The 27,775-nt window shown below is 44.0% G+C and overlaps 1 protein-coding gene across 1 annotated transcript in view; it reads right to left on the bottom strand.

Annotated features, from left to right (window-relative positions):
• Positions 1 to 9,913: 9,913 nt before the first annotated feature.
• The window catches only part of LOC139587034 (multiple epidermal growth factor-like domains protein 8), a 29,940-nt gene continuing 12,078 nt past the window's right edge, over positions 9,914 to 27,775 (bottom strand). Inside the window, exons 5-12 of the mRNA XM_071420867.1 lie at positions 26,405 to 26,589; positions 21,828 to 21,988; positions 19,745 to 19,858; positions 17,372 to 17,516; positions 13,877 to 13,924; positions 12,043 to 12,340; positions 11,041 to 11,204; positions 9,914 to 10,410 (exon numbers count right to left, since the gene is read on the bottom strand). Coding sequence (XP_071276968.1) covers positions 10,246 to 10,410; positions 11,041 to 11,204; positions 12,043 to 12,340; positions 13,877 to 13,924; positions 17,372 to 17,516; positions 19,745 to 19,858; positions 21,828 to 21,988; positions 26,405 to 26,589 — 1,280 coding nt within the window. The 3' untranslated portion in view covers positions 9,914 to 10,245. The remainder of the gene's footprint in view (positions 10,411 to 11,040; positions 11,205 to 12,042; positions 12,341 to 13,876; positions 13,925 to 17,371; positions 17,517 to 19,744; positions 19,859 to 21,827; positions 21,989 to 26,404; positions 26,590 to 27,775) is intronic.

Genomic DNA, 27,775 nt, shown 5'->3' with positions numbered 1-27,775 from the left:
CCTAAAAGAACCTTGAGACCCCTCCCCAAATTCGGGGAACCCCCAGAATCCCCTCCCCAAAAAAACCTCGGAGTTTTTGGGACCTTCCAGGACGTTCAAGCCCCTCAAAAAGAACCAAAAGAGCCAAAAAATGTCCCAAAACAGCCCCAAAATGTCCCAAAAATGTCCGAAAACAGCCCCAAGTAGACCTAAAAGAACTTTGAGACCCCTCCCCAAATTCAGGAACCCCCAGAATCCCCTCCCAAAAAGAACCCGGGGTTTTTGGGACCTTCCAGGACCTTCAAGCCCCTCAAGAAGAACCAAAAGAGCCCAAAATGGCCCCAAAATCACCTCCAAATGTCCCGAAATGGCCCAAAATGGCCCCAAATCACCTCAAATGGCCCCAAATGGCCCTAAAAGAACCTTGAGACCCCTCCCCAAATTCGGAGAACTCCCAGAATCCCCCTCCCCAAAATAACAAAAAAACCCCGAGTTTTTGGGACCTTCCAGGACCTTCAAGCCCCTCAAAAAGAACCAAAATCACCTCAAAATGGCCCCAAAATCACCTCAAAATGTCCCCAAATGGCCCCAAATGGCCCTAAAAGAACCTTGAGACCCCTCCCCAAATTCGGGGAACCCCCAGAATCCCCTCCCCAAAAAGTTTTTGGGACCTTCCAGGACCTTCAAGCCCCTCAAAAAGAACCAAAATCACCTCAAAATGTCCCCAAATGGCCCTAAAAGAACCTTGAGACCCCTCCCCAAATTCGGGGAACCCCCAGAATCCCCTCCCAAAAAGTTTTTGGGACCTTCCAGGACCTTCAAGCCCCTCAAGAAGAACCAAAATCACCTCAAAATGGCCCCAAAATCACCTGGAAATGGTCCCAAAATCACCTCAAAATTGCCCCAAATGACCTCAAAATGTCCCGAAATTGCCCAAAATTGCCCAAAATTGCCGAAAATGGCCCAAAATGGCCGAAATTTCACCTGCTGCAGAGGGGGGGGCACTTTTGGGGGTCCCTTGACGGCCCCCGGGTCCCGGCCCCGGCGGCTGCAGACGAAATCGCCCCGTTTGGAATCGGGGGTCCCAGGGTCTGCCACTCACAGAAAGGGTCCTGGAAGGCAAAATTGGGGAGGGGTCACCCCAAAAATCCCCCCCAAAAAATCCCAGAGAAGCCAAAAGCCCGGAGGGAAAAAAAACCCCGAAAAAATCGGTTGGGAAATGGAGAAAATTGAGCCAAAATCCCTCGAATCAAGCTCAAATTCCCCCCAAATTGACCCAAAATCCCCAAAACTCAACCCCAAAATTCCCCCCAAAAATCACCCCCAAATTCACCCCAATTCCCCAAAAATCAACCCCAAACCCCCCCGAATTCCCCCAAAAATCCCAGAGACCCCAAAAAGCCCAGAGGCCAAAAAAACCCGCAAAAATGCGTTGGGAAATGGAGAAAATTGAGCCAAAATCCCCCAAAATCAACCTCAAATCTCCCCCAAATTGACCCAAAATCGCCCAAAAATCAACCCCAAACCCCCCCGGATTTGCCCCAAAAATCCCAGAGACCCCAAAGAGCCCAGAGCAAAAAAACCCCGAAAAAATCCATTGGGAAATGGAGAAAATTGAGCCGAAATTCCCCCAAAAATCAACCCCAAAATCCCCTTTGAACACCCCGAAAATTCCCCCAAAATCAACCTCAAATCTCCCCAAATTCACCCCAAATCGCCCCAAAAATCAACCCCAAACCCCCCCGGATTCCCCCCAAAAATCCCAGAGACCCCAAAGAGCCCAGAGCAAAAAAACCCGAAAAAATGCGTTGGGGAAATGGAGAAAATTGAGCCAAAATCCCTCGAATCAAGCCCAAAATTCCTCCAAAAAATCAACCCCAAAATCCCCTTTAAACCTCCCCAAACTCCCCCAAATCTCCCCAAAACCCCCAAATTTTTGGGACCCCCCCCTCCAAACCCCCCAATAATTTTTGGGCCCCCCCAATAATTTCGGGCCCCCCCCCCAAACCCCCCAATAATTTTTGGGCTCCCCCAATAATTTTGGTCCCCCCCAGTAATTTCGGGCTCCCCAATAATTTTTGGGCCCCCCAATAATTCGGGCCCCCCCCCAAACCCCCCAATAATTTTTGCCCCCCCCCCAACCCCCCAATGATTTCGGGCCCCCCAATAATTTTTGGGCCCCCCCAATAATTTTGAGCCCCCCTCCAAACCCCCCCAATAATTTTTGGGCCCCCCCCAATAATTCGGGTCCCCCCCCAAACCCCCAAATTTTTGGCCCCCCCCCCTCCAAACCCCCTCAATTTTTGGGTCCCCCCCTCCAAACCCCCCCATTATTTTTGGGCCCCAAACCCCAAACCCCCCAATAATTTTTGGGCCCCCCCCCTGCCCCAATAATTTTGGGTCCCCCCAATAATTTTGGGCCTCCCCCCCCCAAACTCCCCCAATAATTTCGGGTCCCCCCAATAATTTTGGCCCCCCCTCCTCCAAACCCCCCAATAATTTCTGGGCCCCCCCAATAATTTTTGGGACCCCCCCCCCCCAAACCCCCCCAATAATTTCGGTCCCCCCAATAATTTCGGGCCCCCCCACCAACCCCCAAATTTTTGGGCCCCAAACCCCAAAACCCCCAAATTTTTGGACCCCCCCCTGCCCAAACCTCCCAATAATTTTTGGGCCCCCCAATAATTTCGGCCCCCCCAATAATTTGGGTCCCCCCAATAATTTTGGGTCCCCCCAATAATTTGGGTCCCCCCCCATATTTTTGGGGCGCGCTGACCCCGGCGCAGCTGCGGCAGTCCCGGTGCTCCTCGCACAGGACGCAGTTCTGGGGGGTGCAGCACCAGCCTGGGCCCCCCCAGATCCCCCCCAGAATCCCCGCAGGGGTTTTGGGGTGAATTTGGGGCATTTTGGGGCTGCCGGGGGTGGCAGGAGGAGCTCGGGGGGGCACCACCCGCACCCCAAATCCGCCAGGCACGAGAGGCACGAGGGGCGCAGGGGGCACCCGGCCGGGGAGCCCCGGAAGGGCTCCAGGAAGAAAAAGGAGATTTCCTGCCAAAAAAAATGGGGGAAAAGTCAGGGTTTTTGGGGAAATGGGGGTTTTGGGGGGAAATGGGGGTTTTGGGGGGGAAATGGGGATTTTGGGGGGGAAAAATGGGGGTTTTGGGGGGGAAAAATGGGGGTTTTGGGGAAAAAACGCTGGAAAAATGGGTCTAAAATGGCCCTAAAATGACCCTAAAATGGTTGAAAAATGGGTCTAAAATGGTCGAAAAATGGGTCTAAAATGGCCCAAAAATGGCCCTAAAATGACCTAAAATGGGTCTAAAATGGTCCCAAAATGGTCTAAAATGGCCCTAAAAATGGGTTTGAAATGGGGCCTAAAATGGGTCTAAAATGACCTAAAATGGTCGAAAAATGACCTAAAATGGTCGAAAAATGGTCCTAAAATGGGTCTAAAATGGGTCTAAAATGGTCGAAAAATGGGTCTAAAATGGTCCTAAAATGGTTGAAAAATCACCTAAAATGGGTCTAAAATGGTCCTAAAATGGTTGAAAAATGGGTCTAAAATGACCTAAAATGGGTCTAAAATGGTCCCAAAATGGTCGAAAAATGGTCCTAAAATGGTCCTAAAATGGGTCTAAAATGACCTAAAAATGGTCCTAAAATGGGTCTAAAATGGTCAAAAATGGTCCTAAATTGGACCTAAATTGGGTCTAAATTGGACCTACAATGGTCCCAAAATGGGTCTAAAATGGTCCCAAAATGGGTCTAAAATGACCTAACATGGTCGAAAAATGGGTCTAAAATGGTCCTATAATGGTCCCAAAATGGGTCTAAAGTGGGTCTAAAATGGCCCTAAAAATGGGTTTTAAATGGTCTTAAAATGGGTCTAAAATGGTCCTAAAAGGGTCCCAAAATGGGTCTAAAATGGCCCTAAAATGACCTAAAAATGGTCCTAAATTGGACCTAAATTAGGTCTAAAATGACCTAAAATGGGTCTAAAATGGCCCAAAAATGGCCCTAAAAATGGGTTTTAAATGGTCCTAAAATGGGTCTAAAATGGTCCTAGAATGGTCCTAAAATGGGTCTAAAATGGTCCTAAAATGACCTAAAATGGTTGAAAAATGGTCCTAAAATGGGTCTAAAATGACCTAAAAATGGTCGAAAAATGACCTAAAATGGGTCTAAAATGGGTCTGAAATGTGTCTAAAATGGGTCTAAAATGGGTCTAAAATGACCTAAAATGGGTCTAAAATGGTCCAAAAATGGCCTAAAGTGGCCCTAAAATGGTCCCAAAAATCCCCAAAATTTCCTGAAAAACTCCAGAAAAAAATCCCCAAAATTCCACAAAAAATCCCCAAAAATCCCTGAAAATTTCACCAAAAATCCTGAAAAAAATCCCCAAAATTCACCAAAAACTCCTGAAAAATATCACAAAAAATTCACTGAAAATTCAAAAAAATTTCTTTTAAAATCATGACAAATTCCTGAAAAAATCCTGAAATTCTCCAAAAATTCTCCAAAAATTCCCCACATTTGCCCAAAATCCCTGAATTTTTTAGGTACTCCTGGAGACCTCCAGGACCCCAAATCCTTGAAAATCTCATGAAAATTCACAACACAGTGCTAAAAAATCCACAAAAAATCGCCAAAAAATCCCCAAAATTCACTATATTCACCTGAAACACCCCCAAAAAAAATCCCAAAAATTCCTGAAAAATTCACAAAAAATCCTGAAAAAATCCCCAAAAATTCTCAAAAAATTCCAGAAAAAATCCCCAAAAATTCCTGAAAAATTCACCAAAAAGTCACAAAAAATCCTGAAAAAAATCCCAAAAATTCCCGAAAAATTCATGAAAAATTCATGAAAAAATCTGAAAAAAATCAAAAAAATTCACCAAAAATCCTGAAAAAAAATCTCAAAAGTCCCAAAAAATCCTGAAAAAAATCCCGAAAAAATCCCCAAAAATTCACAAAAAAAATCCTGAAAAAATCTCAAAAATTCCCAAAAAATCCCCAAATTTTTTAGGTACTCTTGGAGACCTCCAGGGCCCAAAATCCCCCTAAACCCCCCTGAAAATTCACTATAATAATGGAAAAAAATCCACAAAAAATCACCGAAAATTCACTATATTCACCCAAAACACCCCCAAAAAATTCCTAAAAATCCCCCAAAAATTCATGAAAAATTCACCAGAAATCCTGAAAAAAATCCCAAAAATTCACGAAAAAAATCCTGAAAAAAAATTCACCAAAAATTCACGAAAAAAACTTGAAAAAAATTTTTAAAATTCACTAAAAAAACCTGAAAATTCACAAAAAAATCACAAAAATTTCTTTTAAAATCATGACAAATTCCTGAAAAATCTCCAAAAAAATCTCAAAAAAATCCCAAAAAATCCCCCAAAAAATCCTGAAAAAAAGCCCAAAATCCCTGAATTTTTTAGGGACTCCTGGACACCTTCAGGGACCAAAATCCCCCGAAAATTCACACATAGCCCTAAAAAACCCTCAAAAAATCACTATATTCACCCGAAACACCCCCAAAAATTCCTGAAAAATTCCTAAAAAATTCACCAAAAAATCACAAAAATTCCCAAAAATCCCCAAATTTTTTAGGTACTCTTGGAGACCTCCAGGGCCAAAATCCCCCTAAAACCCCCTGAAAATTCACTATAATAGTGGAAAAAATCGCCGAAAAAGCCCCGAAAATTCACAATATTCACCCGAACCACCCCCAAAAAAATCCCCAAAAATTCCCCAAAAATTCCCGAATTTTCTGCAGGCACTCACGCTCCCTCCAGGCACCCCGGTGCGGTCCCAGGTGAGGGTGAGCTCGCTGCTGAGCCCTCCCGAGGCATTGAGCTGCGCCTCCACCTGCAGCAGGTACCGATTGCCCCTCTCGGCTTTCCCAAAGAGCCGCTCGGGCCGGGGCCGCCTCAGGGGCCGCGTCTCCCGCTCCTGCTGCGCCCCCAGCGGCCAACTTCCTCCTAAGGGGAAAAAAAAAATAAACCCGGCATGAAATTCAGGGTTTGTCCCAAAAAATTCCCGGTTTTTAGGTGAAAATTTGACGTTTTTAGCTCAAAAATCTGGGGTTTTTAAGAGGAAAATAGAGGAATTGGGGAGGGGGCGCCACAACCCGGAAACGCCCCCTCAGAAAAGGGCCGGAAATGCCCCCTCAGAAAAAGCCCGGAAACGCCCCCTCAGAAAAAGGCGGGAAAAGCCCCCTCAGAAAAAGCCCACCACGAAATTCAGATTTTTTCCCAAAAAATTCCTGGTTTTTAGGTGAAAATGTGAAGTTTTTAGCTCCAAAATGTGGGGTTTTTAATAGGAAAATAGAGGAATTTGGGGAGGGGGGGCCACAACCCGGAAACGCCCCCTCAGAAAAAGGCCAGAAACGCCCCCTCAGAAAAAGCCCACCACGAAATTCAGGTTTTTTGTCCCCAAAAAATTCTCGGTTTTTAGGTGAAAATTCCGAATTTTTAGCTCAAAAATCTGGGGTTTTTCCCTCATGGAAATTTAGGTTTTTTAATAGGAAAATAGAGGAATTTGGGGAGGGGGCGCCACAACCCGGAAATGCCCCCTCAGAAAAAGGCTGGAAACGGCCCCTCAGAAAAAGGCCAGAAACGCCCCCTCAGAAAAAGCCCACCACGAAATTCAGGTTTTTTGTCCCCAAAAATATTCCCGGATTTTAGGTGAAAATTCTGAATTTTTAGCTCAAAAATCTGGGGTTTTTTCCACGGGAAAATAGAGGAATTTGGGGAGGGGGCGCCACAACCCGGAAACGCCCCCTCAGAAAAAGGCCGGAAACGCCCCCTCAGAAAAAGCCCGGAAACACCCCCTCAGAAAAAGGCGGGAAAAGCCCCCTCAGAAAAAGCCCACCACGAAATTCAGCTTTTTTGTCCCCAAAATATTCCCGGATTTTAGGTGAAAATTTGAAATTTTTAGCTTAAAAATCTGGGTTTTTAAATAGGAAAATAGAGGAACTTGGGGAGGGGGCGCCACAACCCGGAAACGCCCCCTCCGAAAAAGGCCAGAAACGCCCCCTCAGAAAAAGCCCACCACGAAATTCAGATTTTTTCCCAAAAAATTCCCGGTTTTTAGGTGAAAATGTGAAGTTTTTAGCTCCAAAATCTGGGGTTTTTTAATAGGAAAATAGAGGAATTTGGGGAGGGGGCGCCACAACCCGGAAACGCCCCCTCAGAAAAAGGCCGGAAATGGCCCCTCAGAAAAAGGCCGGAAATGCCCCCTCAGAAAAAGGCCGGAAACGCCCCCTCAGAAAAAGCCCGCCATGAAATTCAGCTTTTTTGTCCCCAAAATATTCCCGGATTTTAGGTGAAAATTCTGAATTTTTAGCTCAAAATCTGGGGTTTTTTCCACAGGAAAATAGAGGAATTTGGGGAGGGGCGCCACAACCCGGAAACGCCCCCTCAGAAAAAGGCCGGAAACGCCCCCCTCAGAAAAGGTGGAAAAGCCCCCTCAGAAAAAGCCCACCATGAAATTCAGATTTTTTTCCCAAAAAATCCCGGATTTTAAGTGAAAATTCCGAAATTTTAGCTCAAAAATCTGGGGTTTTTCCCTCATGGAAATTTAGGTTTTTTAATAGGAAAATAGAGGAATTTGGGGAGGGGGCGCCACAACCAGAAACGGCCCCTCAGAAAAAGGCGGGAAACGCCCCTCAGAAAAAGCCCACCACGAAATTCAGGTTTTTTGTCCCCAAAAATATTCACGGTTTTTAAGTGAAAATTTGGAATTTTTAGCTCAAAAATCTGGGTTTTTTCAATAGGAAAATAGAGGAATCTGGGGAGGGGGCGCCACAACCCAGAAATGCCCCCTCAGAAAAAGACCGGAAACGCCCCCTCAGAAAAAGCCCGCCACGAAATTCAGGTTTTTTGTCCCCAAAAATATTCCCGGATTTTAGGTGAAAATTCCGAATTTTTAGCTCAAAAATCTGGGGTTTTTTCCACAGGAAAATAGAGGAATTTGGGGAGGGGGCGCCACAACCCGGAAACGCCCCCTCAGAAAAAGGCCGGAAACGCCCCCTCAGAAAAAGGCGGGAAAAGCCCCCTCAGAAAAAGCCCACCATGAAATTCAGATTTTTTCCCAAAAAAATCCCGGATTTTAAGTGAAAATTCCGAATTTTTAGCTCAAAAATCGCGTTTTTTTCCCTCATGGAAATTTAGCTTTTTTAATTTCCCAAAAAATCCCTAAGAATTCCCCAATGTTCCTCTCCCACATGTCCCGAACCTCCCCAAGCCGCCATTTTGAGACCCCAGAACGCCCAAAAATCGCCCCAAAACTGCCAAAATCCCCCCAAAATTCCCAAATTTTCCCCAAAAATCCCCACATTTTTCCCTCAAAATTCCAGATTTCCCACAAAATTCCCGATTTTTTCACCAGTTCTGTGGAATTTGTGCTCCTGCCCAGCCTGGCCACCATAGAGACCTACTGGATCTGGGCCCCAAAACTGCCCCAAATCCCCTCCAAAAAACCCCCCAAAATCCCCAAAGAATCCCCCCAAATCGCCAAAACATCCTAATAATTTCCTCAAAAATCCCCAATAATTAAAAAAAAATTCAAAAAAAAATCCCTAAAAATTTCCAAATGTTTCTCTCCCACACGTCCCAAAGCTCCCCAAGCTGTCATTCTGAGACCCCAGAACACCCCAAACTCAACCCAAAACTCCCAAAAATCCCAAAAAAATTCCAGAAAAATACCCAAATTTTCCACATTTTTCCCCCTCAAAATTCTCGATTTTTCCCAAAATTCCAGATTTTCCTACCAATTCTATGGAGTTTGGGCTCCTGCCCAGCCTGCCCACCACTGAGAGCCGCTGGATCCGGGCCCAAAACCTCCCCAAATCCCCTCAAAAAAAAACCCAAAATCCCCAAAAAATCCCCCCAAATCCCCAAAAAATCCTAATAATTTAATCAAAAATCCCCAATAATTAAAAAAAATCAAAAAAAATCCCTAAAAATTCCCAAATGCTCCTCTCCCACACGTCCCGAATCTCCCCAAGCCGCCATTTTGAGACCACAGAATGCCACAAAACCAGCCCGAAACCACCCGAAATCGCCCAAAAAAAAGAAAAACTCCCCAAAATTCCCATTTTTCCTACCAAATCTGTGGAATTCGGGGTCCTGCCCAGCTTGGCCACCACCGAGAGCCGCTGGATCCGGGCCCAGACGTTGGGGCCGGGCCCAGAGGGGCCAGGGGGGCCCAGTAGGGGATGCAGGAACCCCCGGAACTGCAGCACCACGGCCGCGTCCCCCGGGGGGGTCAGAGTGATCGTCGCACTCCGGATCAGAGACACCTGAAGGGAGCAGAAAGTTCCAGAATTTTGGGGATTTTTTGCAAGTTTTGTGGGATTTTGAGGGGTTTTGAGGTGATTTGGGGGATTTGTTTGGGGTTTTGGGGAGTTTTTAAAGGGATTTTTGAGGAGGGTTTTTTGAGGATTGTTTGAGGAATTGTTGGGATTTTTTTTTAATTTTTAGAGGATTTTTTGGGGGAATTTTTTGTGGATTTTTTGGGGATTGTCTGTGAATTTTTGGGAGATGTTTGGGGAGGATTTTGGGCTGATTTCTATTGGTTTGGGGGTGCAGGAACCCCCGGAACTGCAGCACCACGGCCGCGTCCCCCGGGGGGGTCAGAGTGATCGTCGCACTCCGGATCAGAGACACCTGAAGGGAGCAGAAAGTTCCAGAATTTTGGGGATTTTTTGCAAGTTTTGTGGGATTTTGAGGGGTTTTGAGGTGATTTTGGGGATTTGTTGGGGGTTTTGAAGGGAATTTTGCAGAGGTTTTGTTGAGGGTTATTTGAGGAATTGTTGGGAATATTTGGGATATATTTTGGAGATTTTTGAGGAATTTTTTGTGGATCTTTTGGGGGATTTTTTGGGGATTGTCTGTGAATTTTGGGGGATTTTTTGGGGAGGATTTTGGGCTGATTTCTATTGGTTTGGGGGTGCAGGAACCCCCGGAACTGCAGCACCACGGCCGCGTCCCCGGGGGGGTCAGAGTGATCGTCGCACTCCGGATCAGAGACACCTGAAGGGAGCAGAAAGTTCCAGAACAGTCCCAAAAATTCAAGAATTTTGGGGATTTTTTGCAAGTTCTGTGGGATTTTGAGGGGTTTTGAGGTGATTTTGGGCATTTGTTGGGGGTTTTGGGGAGTTTTTGGGCAGGTTTTGTTGAGGATTGTTTGAGGAATTGTCGGGATTTTTTTTGGAATTTTTAGAGGAATTTTTTGGGGGAATTTTTTGTGGATTTTTTAGGGATTTTCTGTGAATTTTTGGGAGATTTTTGGGGATTTTTTGGGGGGAATTTTGGGCTGATTCCTATTGGTTTGGGGGTGCAGGAACCCCCGGAACTGCAGCACCACGGCCGCATCCCCCGGGGGGGTCAGAGTGATCGTCGCACTCCGGATCAGAGACACCTGAAGGGAGCAGAAAGTTCCAGAACAGTCCCAAAAATTCAAGAATTTTGGGGATTTTTTGCAAGTTCTGTGGGATTTTGAGGGGTTTTGAGGTGATTTTGGGCATTTGTTGGGGGTTTTGGGGAGTTTTTGGGCAGGTTTTGTTGAGGATTGTTTGAGGAATTGTTGGGGTTTTTGGGGAATTTTTAGGGGATTTTTGGGGGGAATTTTTTGTGGATTTTTTAGGGATTTTCTGTGAATTTTTGGGAGATTTTTTTTTTTTAGGATTTTTGACGGGTATTTTGGGGACATCTGGGGGGATTTTTTTGGGGGTGATTTTGTGTATTTTTGGGGCTCACCTTGTCAGGCTGGGACTCAATTTTGGGTCATTTTTTGTGTATTTTGGACCATTTTAACTGGACTTTTTTCCCCATTTTCACCAAAATTTTGGGGACATTTTGGGGATATATTGGGGATATATTTTGTTGATTTTTTAGAAGGGAATTTTGTTGATTTTTTGGGGTGATTTGTGTGATTTTTGGGCCATTTTCTGTCCTTTTAAACGGATTTTTGGGCCACTTTTGCTCAGTTTTTTTGCTATTTTACCCAGAATTTTGGGGATTTTTTTGGGGGGGTGATTTTGGGGCTCACCTTGTCGGGCTGGGATTCATTTTTGGGGTGCTGGAAGGTCAGAAGGTGCAGCCCAGGTGGGACCCCGTGGCTCCGGCACTGCCCAAGCTCGGTCAGGAAATCGGCCCTGGGGCCCCACCAGCCGTGGGTGCCCGAGATCTGCCCCACCCGGCAGCGGGAGCGCTCTGGGGAGGCCAAAATCGGCTTCAGCGCCCCCAAAAACCCCCAAATCCACCCCAAAACCACCAAAAACCCCAAAATCCACCCCGAAAACCTCAAAATCCACCACAAAAACCCCAAATCCACCCCAAAAACCCACCCCAAAAACCTCAAAATCCACCCCAAAAACCCCAAAATCCACCCCAAAAACCCAAAATCCACCCCAAAAACCCAAGAATCCACCCCAAAAACCTCAAAATCCACCCCTAAAAACCCCCAAATCCACTCCCCAAAAACCCCAAAATCCACCCCCAAAAACACCAAAACCCACCCCAAAATCTACCCCCAAAAACCCCAAAATCCACCCCACAAAGCCCCAAAGTCCACCCCCAAAAACCCCAAGATCCACCCCCAAAAACCCAAAAATCCACCCCCAAAAACCTCAAAATCCACCACAAAAAACCTCAAAATCCACCCCAAAAACCCCAAAATCCAGCCCAAAAACCACATTTTCCCCCCATTTTCCGCCTTTTTTATCCCCTTTTTCCTCCATCAAACCCCATTTTTCCCCATTTTTCCCCAAAATCCCGGTTTTTCCCCCCATTTTTCCCCAAAATCCCGGGTTTTTTCCCCCATTTTTCCCCAAAATCCCGGTTTTTTTCCCCCATTTTTTCCCGAAATCCCGTTTTTTCCCCCCATTTTTCCCCAAAATCCCGGTTTTTTTCCCCCCATTTTTCCCCAAAATCCCGCTTTTTCCCCCATTTCCCCACCCGCCAGCATCACACAGATGTCCTTCTATCCCCATTTCCCCATTTTCCCCCCATTTTTTCCCAAAATTCCCATTTTTTCCCCCATTTTTCGCACCTTCCAGCGGCACGCAGGTGTCGTTCTGCACGCACCAGCCGAAGCGCGGGGGGGCGTGGCCAGCGTCGGGGGCGTGGCCAGCGTCGGATGCGTGGCCAACGTCAGAGGCGTGGCCAGCGTCGGATGCGTGCCCAGCGTCGGGGGCGTGCCCAGCGTCGGATGCGTGCCCAGCGTCGGGGGCGGAGCCTCGCGGTGGGCGGGGCGAGGCGGGCGCGGAGGCCCCGCCCCCCCCGAAGGCCAAGCAGGACTCGCAGTCCCCGAGGAGGCGCGAGAGGCCCGGGCAGGGCCCGGGCGGGCACTGAGGGGAAAATTGGGGAATTTTACAGCAAAAATCAGCCAAAATCACCCCAAAATTCACCTCAAAAATTCACCTGAAATTCCAGCACCATTGCCTCAAAATTTTATGGTGTTTTCTCCTGAAATTCACTTGAAATTCCCTCACAATTCCATCGGAATCCGCCCGGGATTCCATCGGAATCCACCGAAAATCTACCCAGAAATTCCCCACCAAAAATCCACCAAAATTCCCTTAAAATTACCTCAAAATTCCATCAAAATCCATGCAAAGTTCCGCCTGAAATTCCCTTAAAATTACCTCAAAATTCCATCAAAATCCATGCAAAGTTCCTCCAGAAATTCCCTTAAAATTACCTCAAAATTCCAGCAAAATTCTATCAAAGTCCACGCAAAATTCCTCCAGAAATTCTCCCAAAATTCCATTGAAATTCTCCCAGAAATTCCCTCCAAAATTCCATCCAAATCCACCAAAAAAATTCCATCGAAATCCCCCAAAAATCCCATTGAAAATCCTTTGAAATTCCACCAAAATTCCCCCAAAAATTCCATCAAAATTCCATCGAAATTCCCCCAAAAATTCCATCAAAATCTGCCCAAAATTCCTTTGAAATTCCACCAAAATTCTCCCAGAAATTCCCTCAAAAATTCCATTGAAATCCCCCAGAAATTCCATCAAAAATTCCATTGAAATCCCCCAAAAATTCCACCAAAATTTCATCCAAAATTCCCCCCAAAATTCCATTGAAAATCCTTTGAAATTCCACCAAAATTCAATCCAAATCCCCCCAAAATCCCATCAAAATTCCCCCAGAAATTCCCTCAAAAACTCCATTGAAATTCCACCAAAATTCCATCAAAATCTGCCCAAAATCCCATCGAAATTCCACCAGAAATTCCCCCAAAATTCCTTTGAAATTCCCTCAAAAATTCAATTGAAATCCCCCCCAAATCCCACCAAAATTTCATCCAAAATTCCCCCAAAAATTCCATCAAAATTCCACCCAAATTCCACCGAAATTCCATCAAATTCCCCCCAAAATTCCACCAAAATTCCTTTGAAATTCCCTCAAAAATTCCATTGAAATCCCCTCAAAATTCCATCAAAATTCCCATTGAAATTCCACCAAAATTAAATCCAAATCCGCCCAAAATTCCATTGAAATTAAATCCAAATCCACCCAAAATTCCCCCAAAAATTCCACCAAAATTCCTTTGAAATTCCCTCAAAAATTCCATTGAAATTCCATCAAAATTCCATTGAAATTCCACCAAAATTACCCCAAAAATTCCATCAAAATCCCCCCAAAATTCCATAAAAATTTCACCAAAATTCCCCCGAAATCCCCCCAAAATTCCATAAAAATTTCACCGAAATCCCCCCAAAATTCCTTTGAAATTTCACCAAAATTCCACCAAAATCCCATCAAAATTCCACCCAAATCCACCCAAAATCCCCCAAAAATTCTCCCAATTTTTCCCCATTTTACCCCCAAATTTTGCCCAAATTTCCCCGAATTTCCCCCAATTTGGGCCTCACCCGCTCCGGGGGCGTCCCCGGGGTTCCACAGCTCGGATCCGACTCCTCCTGAAAAATCCCAAAAAATTTTGGGAATTTTTGGGTGGAATTTTGGGGTTTTATTCAGGGATTTTGGGGTTTTTAAAGGGAATTTTGGAGGGGAAAATTTTGGGGATTTTTGAGGATTTTTTTAGGGAATATTTGCAATTTTTTTGGAAAATTTTGGAGTTTTTGGGGAAAGATTTGGGGATTTTTTTGGGATGAAAATCAGAAATTTTTGGAGGAATATTTTGGGTTTTTTTGGGAATTTTTTTGGGTTAAATTTGGGGGGGTTTAGGGAGGAATTTTGGTGTTTTTAGGGTAAAATTTTCATTTTTTTAACTGAAATTTTGCCTTTTTTGGGGGGAAAATTTTGGGATTTTTACAAGGAAATTCTGGCAATTTCCAGGCCCATTTTTGGGGGATTTTTGGGCTGAATTTGGGAGATTTTGGGGAAGAATTTTGGGGAAGAATTTTGGTACTTTTAGGGCTTAATTTTCATTTTTGGGGGTAGAATTTGGGGATTTTTACAAGGAAATTTTGGGGATTTTTACAAGGAAATTCTGGCAATTTCCAGGACTATAATTTAGGATTTTTTTGGGCTGAATTTGGGAGATTTTGGGCAGGAATTTTGGTACTTTTAGGGTTCAATTTTCAATTTTTTGGGGGCATAATTTGGCGATTTTTACAAGGGAATTTTGGGGATTTTTACAAGGAAATTTGGGGATTTTTGGACTGAATTTGGGGAAGAAGTTTGGTACTTTTAGGGCATAATTCTCATTTTTTTGGGGTATAATTTGGGGATTTTTACAATGAAATTTTGGGGATTTTTCCAAGGAAATTTGGGGATTTTTACCAGGAAATTTCAGGGATTTTTACAATGAAATTTGGGGATTTTTACCAGGAATTTTTGGGGGAGGGGGTTTTTTACCAGGAAATTCTGGCCATTTCCAGGCCCATATTTGGGGGATTTTTGGGCTAAATTTGGGAAAGAATTTTCATTTTTTGGGGGTAGAATTTGGGGATTTTTGCAAGGAAATTTTCAGGATTTTTACCAGGAAATTCTGGCAATTTCCAGGCCATTTTTGGGGATTTTTGGGCTAAATTTGGGAAAGAATTTTCATTTTTTGGGTATAATTTGGTGATTTTTCCAAGGAAATTTGGGGATTTTTACCAGGAAATTTCAAGGATTTTTACAATGAAATTTGGGGATTTTTACCAGGAAATTTGGAGATTTTTACAAGGAAATTTTGCTGATTTTTACAAGGAAATTTGAGGATTTTTACCAGGAAATTCTGGCCATTTCCAGGACCATTTTTGGGGATTTTTGGGCTGAATTTGGGGAAAAATTTTGTTACTTTTAGGGCATAATTCTCATTGTTTTGGGGTATAATTTGGGGATTTTTACAATGAAATTTGGTGATTTTTACAATGAAATTTTGGGGATTTTTCCAGGAAATTCTGGCCATTTCCAGGCCCATTTTTGGGGATTTTTGGGCTGAATTTGGGAGATTTTGGGCAGGAATTTTGGTACTTTTAGGGTTCAATTTTCAATTTTTTGGGGGCATAATTTGGGGACTTTTACAATGAAATTTTGGGGATTTTTACCCGGAAATTCTGGCCATTTCCAGGCCCATTTTTGGGGATTTTTAGGCTGAATTTGGAAAGAATTTGGGGAAGAATTTTGGTACTTTTAGGGCTTAATTCTCTTTTTTTTTTGGTATAATTTGGGGATTTTTACAAGGAAATTCTGGCAATTTTCAGGACCATATTTGGGCTGAATTTGGGAGATTTTGGGGAAGGATTTTGGGGAAGAATTTTGGTACTTTTAGGGTTGAATTTTCAATTTTTGGGGGTAGAATTTGGGGACTTTTACAATGAAATTTTGGGGATTTTTGGGCTGAATTTGGGCAGGAATTTTGTTACTTTTAGGGCATAATTCTCATTGTTTTGGGGTATAATTTGGGGATTTTTACAAGGAAATTTTGGGGATTTTTCCCAGGAAATTTTGGGGATTTTTCCCAGGAAATTCTGGCCATTTCCAGGCCATTTTTGGGGGATTTTTGGGTTGAATTTGGGAGATTTTGGGCAGGAATTTTGGTACTTTTAGAGTTAAATTTTCATTTTTTGGGGGCATAATTTGGGGACTTTTACAATGAAATTTTGGGGATTTTTACAAGGAAATTTGGGGATTTTTGGACTGAATTTGGGGAAGAATTTTGGTACTTTTAGGGCATAATTCTCATTTTTTTGGGGTATAATTTGGGGATTTTTACAAGGAAATTTTGGGGATTTTTCCAAGGAAATTTGGGGATTTTTACCAGGAAATTTCAGGGATTTTTACAATGAAATTTGGGGATTTTTACCAGGAATTTTGGGGTTTTTTACCAGGAAATTCTGGCCATTTCCAGGCCCATATTTGGGGGATTTTTGGGCTAAATTTGGGAAAGAATTTTCATTTTTTGGGGGTAGAATTTGGGGATTTTTACAAGGAAATTTTAGGGATTTTTACCAGGAAATTCTGGCCATTTCCAGGCCATTTTTGGGATTTTTGGGCTAAATTTGGGAAAGAATTTTCATTTTTTGGGTATAATTTGGTGATTTTTACAAGGAAATTTGGGGATTTTTACCAGGAAATTTGGGGATTTTTACCAGGAAATTTCAAGGATTTTTACAATGAAATTTGGGGATTTTTACCAGGAAATTTGGAGATTTTTACAAGGAAATTTTGCTGATTTTTACAAGGAAATTTCAGGGATTTTTACAATGAAATTTGGGGATTTTTCCCAGGAAATTCTGGCCATTTCCAGGCCCATTTTTGGGGGATTTTTGGGCTGAATTTTGGGAGATTTTGGGCAGGAATTTTGACATTTTTAGGGTTAAAATTTTCAGGTTTTTTAGCTACAAATTTGGGATTTTTACCAGGAAATTCTGGCCATTTCCAGGCCCATATTTGGGCTGAATTTGGGAGATTTTGGGGAAGGATTTTGGGGAAGAATTTTGGTACTTTTAGGGTTGAATTTTCAATTTTTGGGGGTAGAATTTGGGGACTTTTACAATGAAATTTTGGGGATTTTTGGGCTGAATTTGGGCAGGAATTTTGGTACTTTTAGAGTTAAATTTTCATTTTTTGGGGGCATAATTTGGGGATTTTTACCAGGAAATTTGGGGACTTTTACCAGGAAATTTTGGGGACTTTTACCAGGAAATTTGGGGATTTTTACCAGGAAATTTCAGGGATTTTACAAGGAAATTTGGGGATTTTTACAATGAAATTTTACGGATTTTTACCAGGAAATTTGGGATTTTTACCAGGAAATTCAGGGATTTTTACAATGAAATTTGGGGATTTTTCCAATGAAATTTCAGGGATTTTTACCAGGAAATTTGGGGATTTTTCCCAGGAAATTCTGGCCATTTCCAGGCCATTTTTGGGGGATTTTTGGGTTGAATTTGGGCGGTTTTGGGCTCACTCACGCTCTGCTGGAGGATGTAGGAGGAACTTTGTAGGCTCTGAGGTCGCCCCGAGGGGTCCCCGAGAATCCCCCGGCCACCAACAGCACCCGCCCGGCCAGGACCCCCGAAACGTGGGAGTAACGCCCCCCCCCGGGGGCCCCAGGCTCTGAAATGGGATTTTGGGTCAATTTGGGGGGAAAAGAATCTTAAAAATCAAAAAAAAATTTAAAAAAAAAAAATTCCCCAAAAAACCCCAAAAAACCCCAAAATCGCCACCCAAAAACCCCAAAATTGCCACCCAAAACTTCAAAAATTCACCCAAAATTTGCCCCAAAATCCCCCCAAAATCCCCCCAAAATCCTCTCCAAAAAAAATCAAATTTTGCCCCAAAATCCCCATTTTTTCCCCATTTTTTAAACCAATTTTTACTCAAAATCCCAACCCCAAAATCGCCACCCAAAACCCCAAAATCGTCACCCAAAACCTCAAAAATTCACCCAAAATTGGCCCCAAAATGGCCCCCAAAAAGCCCCAAAATCCCCCCCCAAAAAGCCCCAAAATCCCCCCAAGAAGCCCCAAAATCCCCCCCAAAAAGCCCCAAAATCCCCCCCAAAAAGCCCCAAAATCGTCACCCAAAAACCCCAAAATCGCCACTCAAAACTTCAAAAATTACCCCAAAATTGCCCCAAAATTGGCCCCAAAATGCCCCAAAATCCCCCCCAAAAAGCCCCAAAATCCCCCCTAAAAACCCCAAAATTGCCACCCAAAAACCCCAAAATCGCCACCCAAAACTTCAAAAATTCACCCAAAATTGCCCCAAAATTGGCCCCAAAAAGCCCCAAAATCCCCCCCAAAAAATCAAATTTTGCCCCAAAATCCCCCATTTTTTACCCAAGTTTTGCCCAAAATTGCCCCAAAATCCAACCCAAGACCCCAAAAATCCCAACCCCAAAATTGCCCCAAAATCCCCCCCAAAAAAATCAAATTTTGCACCAAAATCCCCTCCAAAAAATCAAATTTTGCACCAAAATCCCCCATTTTTCCTCCCCCCATTTTTCCCCATTTCCCCCCAATTTTTGCCCATTTCCCCCCATTTTTCTCAATTTCCCCATTTTTCCCCCAATTTTTCCCCATTTTCCCCCCAATTTCCCCCACTTTTCCTCCCCCAATTTTTTCCCTTTTTCCCCCATTTCCCACCCAAATTTCCCCCAATTTTTACCCAATTTTTGCCCATTTTCCACCCAAATTTCCCCCAATTTTCCCCCCAATTTTCCCCCATTTTCCACCCATTTTTCCCCCAATTTTCCCCCCTATCTCCCCCATTTTTCTTGCCCCAATTTTTGCCCGTTTTCCCCCATTTTTGCCCAATTTTCCCCATTTTTCCCCCAATTTTTGCCCCATTTTCCCCCCATTTTTCCCCCAATTTCTGCCCATTTTCCACCCAAATTTCACCCAATTTTTACCCAATTTCCCCCCAATTTTTTCCCTTTTTTCCCCCAATTTCCCCCCAATCTCCCCCATTCCCTCCCCCCAATTTTTGCCCAATTTCCCCCCAATTTTTTCCCATTTTTCACCCAATTTTTCCCCCAAATTCCCCCCAATTTTCCCCCCAATTTTCCCCATTTTTCCCCCCAATTTTTGCCCATTTTCCCCCCAATTTCCCCCAAATTCCTCCCAATTTTTGCCCAATTTCCCCCATTTTTCCCCCAATTTCCCCCCAATTTTTTCCCATTTTTCACCCAATTTTCCCCCCAATTTCCACCCAACTTTCCCCCAATTTTTGCCCATTTTTCCACCCAATTTTCCCCCATTTTTTCCCAATTTCTCCCCAATTTTTATCCAATTCTCCCCCATTTTTCTTGCCCCCATTTTTTCCCAATTTCCCCCTTTTTTGCCCCATTTTCCACCCAAATTTCACCCAATTTTCCCCCCAATTTTCCCCCCAATTTCCCCCATTTCCCACCCAAATTTCCCCCAATTTTTACCCAATTTTTGCCCATTTTCCACCCAAATTTCACCCAATTTTTCCCCAATTTTCCCCCAATTTTTTCCCATTTTTCCCCCAATTTTCCCCCCAATCTCCCCATCCCCCACCCCCAATTTTTGCACAATTTCCCCCATTTTTCCCCCAATTTTTTCCCATTTTTCCCCCAATTTTTTCCCATTTTTCACCCAATTTTCCCCCCCATTTTTGCCCATTTTCCACCCAAATTTCACCCAATTCTCACCCAACTTTACCCCAATTTTTTCCCATTTTTCACCCATTTTTGCCCATTTTCCACCCAAATTTCACCCATTTTTTACCCAATTTTTTTCCCCCAATTTTCCCATTTTTCCCCCAATTTTCCCCCCCAATTTTTTCCCATTTTCCCCCATTTTTGCCCCAATTTTCACCGTTCTGGGTGTCCAGGGGGTGCCCTTGGCTCCAGCGGTGGCAGCGCAGGTGATAAAAGTGCAGCCCCTCCTCGTAGCACTTCTCCTCGTGGTAGTGAGTGTGGACGTTTCCTCCTAAAATTTGGGTGGTTTTGGGTCTTTTTCACCATTTTCCACATTTTTGGGGGGGTTGGGAGACGATTCCCAAAAAAAACCCCGTGAAAATCGGGCAAAATTTGGGGAAAAAATGGAATTTTTGGGGAAAAATTTGAATTTTTGGGGAAAAAATTGAATTTTTTTTGGTTTTTTAATGCAAATTTTGGGGTTTTTTTCCCAATTTTTGGGATTTTATCCCAAATTTTGGGATTTTGGGGGGGTAAGGAGAGAAATCCCAAAAAAAACCCCGTGAAAATCGGGCAAAATTTGGGGAAAATTTTGAATTTTTTGGGGTTTTTTTACCCCAATTTTTATAGGATTTTTATGGGATTTTTTGGATTTTTCCCATTTTTCGGGAATTTTTTGGGGGAATTTTGGGAATTTCGGGATCTTTCATCTCCTAATTATGGTGACACCTTCAAAAATCCCAAAAAGTTGGGATTTTTATGGGATTTTAATGGGATTTTCACCATTTTAATGGGATTTTCATGGGAATTTTTGGATTTTTCCCATTTTTTTTGGGAATTTTTTGGGGAATTTTTGGTGAATTTCAGGAATTTCAAGATCTGGGATCTCCCAGCAATGGTGACACCCTCAAAAATCCCCAAAATTTGGGATTTTGATGGGATTTCTTTGGATTTTCACCATTTTAATGGGATTTTGATGGGGATTTTTGGATTTTTCCCATTTTTTTGGGAATTTTTCTGGGAATTCCGGGAATTTTGGGCTCTCACCGAACACCACCATGGAGTCCCCAATGAGGGAGGCCCCAAAGCCCCAAAATTTGGGATTTTGATCGGATTTTATGGGATTTTAATGGGATTTTCCCCATTTTAATGTAATTTTGATGAGAATTTTTGGATTTTTCCCATTTTTTGGGGAATTTTTTGGGGATTTTCGGGATTTTCGGGATCTGGGATCTCCCAACGATGGTGACACCTTAAAAAGACCCCAAAATTTGGGATTTTGGTGGGATTTTGGTGGCGTTTTCACCATTTTAATGCGATTTCGATGGGGATTTTTGGATTTTTCCCATTTTTTCAGGAATTTTGGTGGGAATTCCGGGAATTTTGGGCTCTCACCGAACACCACCATGGAGTCCCCGATGAGGGAGGCCCCAAACCCCAAAAATTTGGGATTTTTGTGGGATTTTTTTGGATTTTCCCCATTTTAATGTAATTTTGATGGGAATTTTTGGATTTTTCCCGTTTTTTCGGGGATTTTTTTGGGAATTTTGGGAATTCTGGGATCTGGGATCTTGTAATGATGGTGACACCATTAAAAATCCCCAAAATCCTCCAAAATTTGGGATTTTTTTGGATTTTAATGGGGTTTTCCCCATTTTAATGGGATTTTGATGGGGATTTTTGGATTTTTCCCGTTTTTTTGGGAATTTTTTTGGGATTTTTGGGATTTTTGGGAATTTCAGGATCTGGGATCTCCCAACAATGGTGACACCTTAAAAAGACCCCAAAATTTGGGATTTTGGTGGGATTTTGGTGGCGATTTCACCATTTTAATGGGATTTTGACAGGGATTTTTGGATTTTTCCCATTTTTTTGGGAATTTTTCTGGGAATTCCGGGAATTTTGGGCTCTCACCGAACACCACCATGGAGTCCCCGATGAGGGAGACCCCAAACCCCAAAATTTGGGATTTTGATCAGATTTTATGGGATTTTAATGGGATTTTCCCCATTTTAATGCGATTTTGATGGGAATTTTTGGATTTTTCCCATTTTTTTGGGAATTTTTTGGGGATTTTCGGGATTTTCGGGATCTGGGATCTCCCAATGATGGTGACACCTTAAAAAGACCCCCAAATTTGGGATTTTGGTGGGATTTTGATGGCGTTTTCCCCATTTTAATGCGATTTTGACGAGGATTTTTGGATTTTTCCCGTTTTTTTGGGAATTTTGGTGGGAATTTCGGGAATTTTGGGCTCTCACCGAACACCACCATGTAGTCCCCGATGAGGGAGGCGCTGTGGAAGGCTCTTTCTCGGGGTCCCCATTGGGACCCCCCCCCAAATTCCCCCCGAGCCCTCAGGGAGCTCCAATGGCGCCGCTCCAGGTGGAAAAGGTCGGAGGAATTCACCCTGACACTGAACCTGTGGGGAAAAATGCACCAAAATCAGCAAATTCCCACCCAAAAAGGCTGGGAAAGGGGAAAAGTTGGAGTTTCTGGGAAAAAAAATGGAAAAAATTGGGAAAAAAATGGAGGAAAAATGAGAAAAAATGAGAAAAATATGAAAAAAAAATCCCATTAAAAGGTGAGAAAAACCTAAAATAAAACCTAAAAAAAATCCCACAGAAAGCTCAGAAAATAAAACCCCAAAATTCCTGAAAATGGCCCCAAATTGAGCCAAAATGGAGGCAAAATAAACCCAAAAATCCCCAAAAATTTCCCCTAAAAAGAGCCCGGGAAAGGTCCCAGGAATTCACCCTGACACTGAACCTGTGGGGAAAAATGCACCAAAATCAGGAAATTCCTACCCAAAAAGGCTGGGAAAGGGGAAAAGTTGGAGTTTCTGGGAAAAAAAATGGAAAAAAACGGTGAAGAAATGAGAAAAATAGGAAAAAAAATGAGAAAAATGGGAAAAAAAATCCCATTAAAAGGTGAGAAAAACCCTAAAATAAAACCTAAAAAAAATCCCACAGAAAGCTCAGAAAATAAAATCCCAAAATTCCTGAAAATGAATTGGGGAAAAATGGAGAAAATTGGGAAAAAAAATGGAGGAAAAATGAGAAAAAATGGGGAAAAAATGGGGAAAAATCCCATTAAAAGGTGAGAAAAACCCTAAAATAAAACCTAAAAAAATCCCACAGAAAGCTCAGAAAATAAAACCCCAAAATTCCTAAAAATGACCCCAAATTGACCCCAAATTGAGCCCAAAATAAAACCCCAAAATGCCCAAAAATTTCTACTAAAAAGAGCCTGGAAATGGTCCCAGGAATTCACCCTGACACTGAACCTGTGGGGAAAAATGCACCAAAATCAGCAAATTCCTACCCAAAAAGGCTGGGAAAGGGGAAAAGTTGGAGTTTCTGGGAAAAAAAATGGAAAAAATTGGGAAAAAATGGAAAAAATTGGGAAAAAATTGAGGAAAAATGAAAAAAATGGGGAAAAAAATGGGGAAAATGCCATTAAAAGGTGAGAAAAACCCTAAAATAAAACCTAAAAAAATCCCACAGAAAGCTCACAAAATAAAACCCCAAAATTCCTAAAAATGACCCCAAATTGAGCCCAAATTGAGCCCAAAAAAAACCCAAAAATCCCCAAAAATTTCCCCTAAAAAAGAGCCCAGGAAAGGTCGGAGGAATTCACCCTGACACTGAACCTGTGGGGAAAAATGCACCAAAATCAGGAAATTCCCACCCAAAAAGGCTGGGAAAGGGGAAAAGTTGGAGTTTCTGGGAAAAAAAATGGAAAAAAACGGTGAAGAAATGAGAAAAATACAAAAAAAATGAGAAAAATGGGAAAAAAATCCCATTAAAGGTGAGAAAAACCTAAAATAAAACCTAAAAAAAATCCCACAGAAAGCTCAGAAAATAAAATCCCAAAATTCCTGAAAATGAATCGGGAAAAAAATGGAGAAAATTGGGAAAAAAACGGAAAAAAAAATGAAAAAAAATGAGGAAAATATGGAAAAAAATCCCATTAAAAGGTGAGAAAAACCTAAAATAAAACCTAAAAAAATCCCACAGAAAGCTCACAAAATAAAACCCCAAAATTCCTAAAAATGACCCCAAATTGAGCCCAAATTGAGCCCAAAATAAACCCAAAAATGTCCAAAAATTTCTCCTAAAAAGAGCCTGGAAATGGTCCCAGGAATTCACCCTGACACTGAACCTGTGGGGAAAAATGCACCAAAATCAGCAAATTCCCACCCAAAAAGGCTGGGAAAGGGGAAAAGTTGGAGTTTCTGGGAAAAAAAATGGAAAAAAACGGTGAAGAAATGAGAAAAATACAAAAAAAATGAGAAAAATGGGAAAAAAAATCCCATTAAAGGTGAGAAAAACCCTAAAATAAAACCTAAAAAAATCCCACAGAAAGCTCAGAAAATAAAACCCCAAAATTCCTGAAAATGGCCCCAAATGGAGCCCAAAATAAACCAAAAAATGCCCAAAAATTTCCCCTAAAAAAGAGCCCAGGAAAGGTCGGAGGAATTCACCCTGACACTGAACCTGTGGGGAAAAATGCACCAAAATCAGTAAATTCCTACCCAAAAAGGCTGGGAAAGGGGAAAAGTTGGAGTTTCTGGGAAAAAAAATGGAAAAAAACGGTGAAGAAATGAGAAAAATAGGAAAAAAATGAGAAAAATGGGAAAAAAAATCCCATTAAAAGGTGAGAAAAACCCTAAAATAAAACCTAAAAAAATCCCACAGAAAGCTCAGAAAATAAAATCCCAAAATTCCTGAAAATGAATTGGGAAAAAATGGAGAAAATTGGGGAAAAAATGGAGAAAAAATGGGGAAAATATGGAAAAAAATCCCATTAAAAGGTGAGAAAAACCTAACAAAAAACCCACATTAAAAGCCCATTAAAACTTTATAAAACAAAATCCCAAAATTCCTAAAAATGACCCCAAATTGAGCCCAAAAAAAACCCAAAAATCCCCAAAAATTTCCCCTAAAAAAGAGCCCGGAAAAGGTCGGAGGAATTCACCCTGACACTGAAGCTGTGGGGAAAAATGCACCAAAATCAGCAAATTCCCACCCAAAAAGGCTGGGAAAGGGGAAAAGTTGGAGTTTCTGGGAAAAAAAATGGAAAAAAACGGTGAAGAAATGAAAAAAATACAAAAAAAATGAGAAAAATGGGAAAAAAATCCCATTAAAAGGTGAGAAAAACCTAAAATAAAACCTAAAAAAATCCCACAGAAAGCTCAGAAAATAAAACCCCAAAATTCCTAAAAAAGACCCCAAATTGAGCCCAAAATAAACCAAAAAATGCCCAAAAATTTCCCCTAAAATCCCCCAAATTTATCTCCCAGTCCAAACCAGTATAAACCAGTATAAACCAGTACAAACCAGTATAAACCAGTCTCCTCCCAGTCCCTTAAAATCCCTAAAATCCCCCCTAAATCACCTAAAAACCCCCAAAACTGCCCTAAACCTTCCCCAAATCTCTCTCCCAGTACAAACCAGTGTAAACCAGTACAAACCAGTCCATCCCAGTATAAACCAGTATAAACCAGTCCATCCCAGTCCCATTCCAGACCCCTAAAATCCTCCCTAAATCACCTAAAACTCCACTAAAACCCCATAAAACCCCCCTGAAACCTCCCCAAACCTCTCTCCCAGTCCATCCCAGTCTGTCCCAGTCCCCTCCCAGTACAAACCAGTGTCTCCCAGTATAAACCAGTCCCCTCCCAGTATAAACCAGTCCCTCCCAGTCCACCCCAATCCCCTCCCAGACCCCTAAAACCTCCCCTAAATCACCTAAAACCCCCCCCAAAACTGCCCTAAACCTTCCCTAAATCTCTCTCCCAGTGCCTCCCAGTCTGTCCCAGTCCCCTCCCAGTATAAACCAGTATAAACCAGTCCATCCCAGTCCCCTTCTAGACCCCTAAAATCTCCCCAAAACCCCCTAAAACTTCATCAAACCCCCCCAAACCTCTCTCCCAGTGTCTCCCAGTCCCCTCCCAGTACAAACCAGTATAAACCAGTCCCTCCAAGTTCATCCGAATCCCCTCCCAGACCCCTAAAATCTCCCCTAAATCACCTAAAACACCCCCAAAACCTCCCCAAAACTGCCCTAAACCTTCCCCAAATCTCTCTCCCAGTACATCCCAGTGGCTCCCAGTCTGTCCCAGTCCCCTCCCAGTATAAACCAGTCCCTTCCAGTCCCCTTCTAGACCCCTAAAACCTCCCCTAAATCACCTAAAAACCCCCAAAACTGCCCTAAACCTTCCCCAAACCTCTCTCCCAGTACAAACCAATCCAAACCAGTCTAACCCAGTACCTGGCGGTGGAGGGGCGGTGCCCGCCGTAGACCAGGAGGCTGCGGGAGGGGGGGTGGAACACCAGGGAGTGCCCCCAAAATCCCATAAAACCCCCCCAAATCTCTCTCCCAGTCCCTCCCAGTGTCTCCCAGTCTCTCCCAGTGTCTCCCAGTCCCCTCCCAGTCCAAACCAGTCCAAACCAGTACCTGGCGGTGGAGGGGCGGTGCCCGCCGTAGACCAGGAGGCTGCGGGAGGGGGGGTGGAACACCAGGGAGTGCCCCCAAAATCCCATAAAACCCCCCCAAAACCCCTAAAACTCCACTAAAATCCCCTAAAACACCCCCCAAACCTCTCTCCCAGTCCAAACCAGTCCAAACCAGTCCAAACCAGTACCTGGCGGTGGAGGGGCGGTGCCCGCCGTAGACCAGGAGGCTGCGGGAGGGGGGGTGGAACACCAGGGAGTGCCCCCAAAACCCCCCCAAAAACCTCCCCAAAACTGCCCTAAAACCCCCCCAAACCTCTCTCCCAGTGTCTCCCAGTCCAAACCAGTCCAAACCAGTACAAACCAGTTCAAACCAGTACCTGGCGGTGGAGGGGCGGTGCCCGCCGTAGACCAGGAGGCTGCGGGAGGGGGGGTGGAACACCAGGGAGTGCCCGGCAGCTCGGGGGGGTTTCCCCCCCCAGGCCCCCACGGGCTCCCAGGGACCCCCCCCCGGGCAGGTGGAAGCGGAAAAGGCCCGAGGAGAAAACGTCCCCGGGAGTGCGGCCTGGAAATGGGGAGAAAAGGGGGAAATTTGGGGGGGGGAAGGTAAAAAAAAATTGGGATTTTTAGAGGTTGGAATCAGGGGGAAGTTGTCTGGAACTGGACCGAAAATCGGCATTGAAATCGGCACGAGACGGCCCAAAAGCCTCAAAGAAAATTGGGATTTTTACAGGCTTGAAATTCCCACAGATCACCCCAAAAATCCCCCAAAATCCCCCCTAAAATCTCTCAAAATCCCCCTAAAGACCCCCAAAATCACCCCCAAACCCCTTAAACCCACCCCAAACACCCCAAAATGGCCCAAAATCCCCGGAATTTGCCCCAAACTCTCACCCCCGAACACGCAGAGCCACTCGTGGTCCAAGATGGCGGCGGCGGGGCCGGCCAGGCCGGGGGAGCTCCAAACCCACCCCAAAATCACCCCCAAAAACCCCCAAAATCCACCCCAAAACCCCCTAAAATCCCCCAAATCCACCCTAAAGACCCCCAAAATCCCCTCAAATCAAGCCCAAAATGCCCCAAAATCCCCGGAATTTGCCCCAAACTCTCACCCCCGAACATGTAGAGCCACTCGTGGTCCAAGATGGCGGCGGCGGGGCCAGCCAGGCCGGGGGGGCTCCAAACCCCCATAAACCCCCCCAAACCTACCCCAAAATCACCCAAATCCCCCACAAACCCCCCGAATTTCCCACAAAATCCTCCCTAAATTCCACAAAATCCCCGGAATTTCCTCCAAACTCTCACCCCCAAACACGTGGTCCAAGATGGCGGCGGCGGGGCCGGCCAGGCCAGGGGGGCTCCAAACCCACCCCAAAATCACCCCCAAAAACCCCAAAATCCACCCCAAAACTCCCCAAATCCCCCAAATCCCCCGAATTTCCCACAAAATCCTCCCTAAATTCCACAAAATCCCCGGAATTTCCTCCAAACTCTCACCCCTGAACACGTGGTCCAAGATGGCGGCGGCGGGGCCGGCCAGGCCGGGGGGGGGTCCAAACCCACCCCAAAATCACCCCCAAAACCCCCTTAAAACCCCCCAAAATCCCCCAAATCACCCCCAAACCCCCCGAATTTCCCACAAAATCGCTCCCAAAACCCTCCAAAATCCCCGATTTTCCCCCAGACTCTCACCCCCGAACACGCAGAGCCACTTGTGGTCCAAGATGGCGGCGGCGGGGCCGGCCAGGCCG

This window comes from Agelaius tricolor, unplaced genomic scaffold (assembly GCF_023055355.1).
Source record: "Agelaius tricolor isolate 1412-34295 unplaced genomic scaffold, bAgeTri1.0.p SCAF_168, whole genome shotgun sequence".
Taxonomy (NCBI): domain Eukaryota; kingdom Metazoa; phylum Chordata; class Aves; order Passeriformes; family Icteridae; genus Agelaius; species Agelaius tricolor.
Note: the sequence above shows the minus strand (reverse complement) of the source record. Positions and strands in the feature narration are given on the sequence as shown.